At 41.3% G+C, this 7,223-nt stretch overlaps 1 protein-coding gene across 1 annotated transcript; it reads right to left on the bottom strand.

The window, feature by feature from the left end:
• Positions 1–4,338: 4,338 nt before the first annotated feature.
• On the bottom strand, positions 4,339–5,274 carry LOC101618314 (olfactory receptor 6C2-like). The gene has a single exon (XM_004692647.2). It carries the CDS (start codon positions 5,272–5,274, stop codon positions 4,339–4,341), a length of 936 nt encoding a protein of 311 aa, XP_004692704.1.
• Positions 5,275–7,223: the final 1,949 nt, after the last annotated feature.

Raw genomic sequence — 7,223 nt, 5'->3', positions numbered from 1 at the left:
ATGGCGCGGCAGACCTCTCCTGACCCGCCCGCTGCTCCCCTCAGCAGTGTACTTCGTCGATCTGCCTGTTCTGTTCCCCACTCTGTCTCTGGTGAAGCCTCTCACCGCCCCTGAGTGTCTGGCCTGTACCCCAGTTCTGTATGCACAAATAAATAAATCTTTAAAAAAAAAAAAAAAAGACCTGGACAACAACTGCTTAATGAAGTAACCATCTGTAATTTCATACTGGAGAATGTTCAAGTATGTCAATATTACGCATTTCGGGAATCAATTAAATATTCTATTAAAATTAAGATCATTGATTTCTTTTTACCATGTCATGCAAAATCACACAATTTTGAAACTGCAAATGCATTTACATTTTATTTTTATGCAACTGTCCTCTGCTGGTCATCAAGCTATTTAGTATAAGGAAATAAAAAGAAGTATCTTCTCATAGGAAGATTTAACCTTTTTTCTAACTGACTTCCACGCTGTTTTATTACACCCTCAAGTAAGTATCTATGAGGTAAGTATAAGCACTGTGAGATGAGAAAAGGAAGGTCTTTGTGTCTGTCTTTGTGGGGTGAGAGGTAGCAGCTGCCCCATGTAGTTTCACTACAGGACTTTGTGAGCTACAGACGTCACAGCAGAGAATGGACCTTGGCCCAATTATGTGGGCAGAGAATTTGCACATGGGTGACACTGACACTGATAAAGGGGGAAATTTCTAGACAATGGAAAGTTTGCCAATGGTCATTAAGATAGATGGGATATTAGTGATAGATAATAGGTAAATGAGATGGGGGATAAGTTAAGGAGAGATGGAACATTAGAGAGACAGAGTCGTCAGGTCAATCTTGTGTTAATCAAACCACTCTACATGGGATACACCAATTTAATAATCAACATAATCAGGCCTGCCATATTTTCAATCTCTAGGTTTGTGTGCTCTACAAATAATCTGAAAGTCTCTGACTCTCAACAGACTATCAAAAACTAACAAATATTAAAATTTATCATTCACTTGTTTCACTGAAATAAAACATAAACACGAATACCTTCTCTATAAATTTCAGTCCATTCCAGCGCTTACCTTTAGTAGTCTCTCATGTCACCTGGAAACCATAACTCAAATGACTTTAGAGAACTCCACAGTGAACAAAACATCTAAGCACGGGGTCATTTAAAAGCATATCTAGCCCCTTATCTCTGAGAATATATCCTCATCACATACCTATGTGATGGCTTCTGAATTTTGTGAAATACCAATCTAACAAAAATTAGTAAGTATTTCCATGTACTCTGGGTCGCTGAAAGGAAGACAACCGTTCAGAGGACAAGGGGCAGACGCTTCTCTGACTCTGCCAGAGAGTCTGATTATCCCTGGGCACTTTTCACACCCGTGACTGTTTCCCTGACCGGCAACAGGTGTGCAGAAGACAAGTGACTGCAGAAGTCCTTAGAGCATTGACTCAGAAGTCTCTGATGAAGCCAAAATGTAATTAGGCTTGTGAAAAAGACAAAACAGTGGGGCAGTCCCAGTGGGGGCAATGTACTGAGAGAAAAATATGCAATGATAGTAACAAATTCAGTCCAACTATAGAAAAATAAGATTTCACAAATAAGTCCAAATTCATTCTTAATTACTGTGGCATACACTGGTTATGCATGCAATGAATAAGAATATAGACTCCTTGTTCAAAGTAAACACAGATATCTATATTTCATATAGATAATTTAATACACAAAAATAGTGTAAGCTGGACTATAAATCATAGACATGATAGCATCCAAAGGAAACATTATTATTTAGCTGTTCAGCCTTTCAAATATTGCTGATAGTAGGTCTGCTCTTCACTTACCATCATCAGCGTATTATGAAGGTGCCTCTCAGGAACAGCCAATAGAAGAGATCGCAGGGCAAGTAACACTTGAAAGTCCACACTATGCGTTATTCCACTTCTGGTGTTCACTTACAGTACAAAGTCACCTTCAAGCTGACAGTAGGTCTGGGGTACACAGCAGGGGAGAGAACAGCACCAGGGGCTCTGGTGTGGGTCCTGGGGGCTATGCAAAGCAGCATGAGGTGTGTCCAAATATAAAGTGGACCTGCCAGGCCCTCCCTGGTGGCACAAAGGGTAAAGACACAAAATTGCAGGTGGCCGCAGCCGCTTCAGTGCAAGCTCGATCCCCAGCCCCGGAGGTGACCCACACGGCGCAGCAGACCTCTCCTGACCCACCCGCTCCTCCTCTCAGCAGTGGACTTCATCGGTCTGCCTGTTCTGCTCCCTACTCTGTCTCTGGTGAAGGCTCTCAACCCCTGCACCTCTGGCTTGTACCCCATTTCTGTATGCATAAAAGTAAATAAAATCTTTTTTAAATATATTATAAAAAAATAGATGTGCCATACAACACAGTCATTCTACTCCTTGGCATTGACCAAAAAAATTCAAAAGCATGACTTCAAAAGGAATCTTGCACTCCCATGTTCATTACAGTGCTAGTTATCACTGCTAAGTTACTTAAACCACCTAATACCCAAAACCAAAGAGTGGATCAAAAAGAGGTGGCATATGTATGTGTGTGTGTGTGTGTGTATGTATGAGTGTATAGATGGATTTGTATAGATATAGAATGGAATATTACTCGGCAATCAAAAAGGTACACCCATGCCATTCACAGCAGCACAGATGTAGCCTAAAGGAGAATACGAAGTGAAACATGTCAAATGGAAAAAGAAAAATACCAACTAGTGTCATCAATATGTGGAATGTAAGGTAAATACATCAAGGGTCAGGTCAAGACAAACATAAAAAGTAATTATTGATAGCTGTCTGCAGAACTGAAAGACCAAGGAAGAGGAGGGCGACTTATAACACAAAAAAGCCACAGGATGCAACGTACATCATGGTGACCGTAGCTACCAAGCCTATATTCTGTATTTGATGGCTGAGAAAGCAGATAGTAAAAGTTCTCATCACAAAAAACATATTGCAGTGTGTTTTGATAGATGTTAATTAATATTATGATCAGGTTGCAGTATATACAAAGATCAAATGATCATGTTATACTCCTGAAACTAACCTAATGTCATATGTAATTATGTCTCAATAAAAATAATTTAATTGTCAAACTTATGGCAGCAGAAAGCAGACTGGTGAACTACGCTGAGAGTATGTTCATAGACAGAAAAATAATAAAATGGGAGTTTATTGATGTATTACTTAGCTTGATGGGAGATAAACTTCCACAATGCATATGCAAGTCACAATGTACACTTCAAAATCTTAAGTTTATCACTTATACATCATAAAACTGAGAAAAATAAAATAAACTTTAAAATTATCTTAAATAATTTGTTCTAAACCAGAAGCATAGAAAACATTCTAAAACTTGGGCTATTTCATGACTTAAATTTTAAGGAAATTTTCAGGAAATACAGGCTTGCCTTAAATAAAAATTTCAATTACTTTATTAGGCTAATATAGTTCTCTGAGACAGTATCAGATGCTAATATTAACATATTGGAGTCATAGAGAATTGGATTTGATTGTGACCTTAAAGTAATTTCAAGCTCCCTGATATAACAGAGAGTCTCAGCACAGCAAGCTTTTCTCACACAAGTCTCCTCAGTTACAGTCATCGATATCAGGAGTTAGATGCATGTGAAGATTCAACTGAACTAATGTCCAGGAATGTTCTCAGCCACGTGACCACAGCGCGAGGGGAGGAGGAACCAGGGCTGACCAAGTGTCTTCAGCCTCCTCATGGCGAGGCAATCTTGGGGTGACTGAATTTTTTTGGTTTTCCAGGGTTTGCTAGCTCTGTTTTGGAGGAATTGTTCAGAAATCTATCATTAATCACTAAAGATTATTTTATTACACTTCTATGCCAACATTTATCACTACACGTATAGTAATAAATGCAGATTACAAGAGGTAAAAAAAAATATTAGTATTATTTCTCTGTGCAAATGTACACATTTTGTGAGGCATCGTTAAGGTGGTTGGAGTGGAAAAGAACTATAGATTTACTATAGATCAGTGTTTCATACTCTTGGAAAGAATAGCACACTGAAGAAGCTATGTTGAAAGAGGGGGAAAGGAGTCACAAGGGCAGTTGTGCATATTGGAGACAACTATAAAAAAAATAATTGGGATGTAGACTAAAAGGATGTAGAAATTTTAATAGAGAAACTTGCATCTGGTTAATACTGGATCCCAGGACGTTGTTCTCAGACTTCCTTCCCAACTCTGCTGCTCCTCAAAATTATCAGAATACACAACTCTCTTGGCTAATCTGTCCATAAGCTTATAACTTACTTTTTCTTTAGTAGCCTCCCAATCTGATATTCTACTATTTCCTTGAAAGAAAGGCAAGTCTTTTGAGGGTGTCATGGAAAGACTGCTTGACTTGTTTATTTCTCAGGGAATAAATAAAGGGGTTCATTAAGGGGGCAACAGATACAATAAGCAGAGAAACCGCCTTATTAATGGCCACTTCATCCTTAGCTGAGGGTTTGACATACATAAATATGCCGCTGCCATACATCATGGAGACCACGATCATGTGAGAAGAGCAGGTGGAAAAGGCCTTTTTCCTTTGCTGCACAGAAGGCAACCTCAGGATCGTCCTGATGATGTAGATGTAGGACAGGACTATACACAACAGGGTTGGCATGAAGGTCAGCACAGCACTGACTATAACCAGCTGCTCTATCAGCCACGTGTCTGAACAGGAATTCTTCAGTATGGGGGAGGCATCACAGACAAAATGGTCAATAACAAAGTCACAGAATTCCAGACAGACAGCCGGGGTGAGGGGTGGGACGATAATAAATAAGCCAGACCCCCAGCAGCAGAAAATGAGATTCCTGCAGACCCTGCTGTTCATGATGGTCACATAGTGCAGGGGCTTGCAGATGGCCACGTAGCGGTCATACGACATCGCGGCCAACAGGAAAAACTCTGTGGCCCCAAACAGGACGATAAAAAAGATTTGGGTAAAACAAGCTTCGATCGTCATGGTCTTGTCCCCACTTGATATCATGTACAGGTAGGTGGGGACACAGGCACTAGTGAATGAGACCTCCAAGAAGGAGAAATTTTGCAGGAAGAAATACATAGCAGTTTTCAAATGGGCGTCCACGAAGACGAGAACAATGATGGTCAGATTCCCCATTACGCTGAACATGTATGCGACAAACAGAAAGAGAAATACCAGAATCTGAAGTCGTGGGTCACTCGTCAACCCCAGTATGATGAACGTTGTTATGGTTGAATGGTTCCTCATTGCTGTTTCATGCTCTTGCCCAATCTTCACAGAAATGTCACAGAAAATGTGTCTGAAGAGTAAAGTCAAATATGGCAGAATCAGACAGTCTTTACTGACACCACATCAGGCACATTTCTCTCTGTAACGAGACAGACTGGGTTGCGATGAGGTAATCCCTCAGCACCCCTGAGATGTGCTACAGGGCACTACGTTTATGGAAAGTTTCCCTTAAAAATGACGGCTACTGACTGGTAGTCACGCTAAGCCAGGCAGCCCAGCTCACAACACGGTTTCCAACTCATGGTTTCAAATTCATATTTTGGTGGATAATCCAACTTTTTAAAATATCTTTCCTTATCGGTCACAATACAGGGTGTCTCCCCTCAGCTCAGACTCGGAGCTGTCCCGCCATCAAGGTGCCCACTGTCTCCCCACATGCCACCACGCTCTCCTCCCCCCCTGTCCTTCCTCCCTATTCTCCCTCCCCAGTTGCAAAACTTTGGACTCAAAAGCTAAACCCTAAAATTCTCTTGCTGCTGTTACGGTGCTTCACAGAATGCGTATGAATGGGGGTGCTGGTTGTGCCTTCCTGGACCTCCACACACCTGCCCTAGGGACCCCGACTTTACTCAGCTCATATTATTAAAGGCCAGGTAACACTTTTCCCCAGAAAAGTCATTTGATAGCTTTCCCAGAGTTCCTATATTATTCCCTTATTTTCTATCTCTGTCCTCAGCAGAGAGCTTTGATGTAACCCACAGGTTAAAAGCTGTGAATAGTTGCCAGACACTCAGACATTCCCTGCGGTTCCCTTTTTTATGACCAGGATGTGTGATCCGTGTTTCAGTAAAACAGAGTTAAGGGCACATGGACCTTGAAGTCTTTATGTGGGGCCAGTGTTATCTCTGTCAGCACACGCTGAGTGACCGGAGCAAGTCCCTTACCCTCTCTGTGCTCCCAGCTTCCTCTCTGTCCGTGGGGATCCCGGGAAGCTGCCCTGCAGGGCTCAGGGGATTTGATGGAGTAAACAAGGGCCATGCTGACCACAGCACTTACACACAAGATGAATAATTACACACATATTCTTATGGCTTTCCTTTTTTTCTAAGCCAGTCTCTTGTCATCTCAAGAAGGCTCTTTGCAGAAAGTGTCTGAACCTCTGCACCTTCATTCTGTGTCTCTGGCATAGTCAATGTCTTCCATATTTCTATCGAGTCCATCAGAAAACATTTCTGGTGTTTCCTTTATTATAAAAAAAGTAAACATGCTATTGAAATGACACATCCATCAGGAAAGCCTTTGCATAGGTTTGTCTTTAAGAAATAGTGAATCTACATATTCAAAAATAAAAGGTCATGTCCACCCAGCAGATAATTGATCTTTCTTTTGACCCAATTTCTGCCTGCTCAGTTTATAGCAAATTGACATGGACACTGATCCCCCGGACCTGGTAACTCAGGGTCTCAGCAACAGTGACACAACGTTTGTTCCTGAAACAACCTAATGACAGATACTCGCGGGTGCGACTCTGCTGTCTCGGGACAGTGGCCAGCTCCAGCGCCCATGACAACACACTGGCTATCCAGACTTTGGCCGTAGAGAAGTGGCGGGTCTGTAAGAAGCTGTGCTAACTCTGACGTACTCATCATCACCAAGACCTGGACGACAACCACGTAATAAAGTAACCATCTGTAATTTCATACTGAAAAGAAGTGTATGCTCGCATTTGGCATCTAGGGAGTAAAATAAAACATTTTATGAAAATTAAGATCACCGATTTCTCTCACCATTTCATGCAAGATCACAGAGTTTTTACACTGCGAATGCATTTACACTATATTTCTTGGGGCCCTATGATTCTGAGTTGTCAAGCTATGTAATATTTGGAAATAAAAAGGAAGCTCTTTTCGCGAGTCAAATTAGCTTATTTTCCAACTTTCACACTGTTTAAATACGACCACAAATGT

The sequence above is a fragment of the Condylura cristata genome, unplaced genomic scaffold, assembly GCF_000260355.1.
Source record: "Condylura cristata isolate star-nosed mole 26May11 unplaced genomic scaffold, ConCri1.0 scaffold00034, whole genome shotgun sequence".
Taxonomy (NCBI): domain Eukaryota; kingdom Metazoa; phylum Chordata; class Mammalia; order Eulipotyphla; family Talpidae; genus Condylura; species Condylura cristata.
This window is presented reverse-complemented; position numbering and strand designations above follow the sequence as displayed.

Bases quoted from the DNA above. Each gene is read 5' to 3' on its own strand.
- LOC101618314 (XM_004692647.2), bottom strand. From the start codon at position 5,274: ATGAGGAACCATTCAACCATAACAACGTTCATCATACTGGGGTTGACG.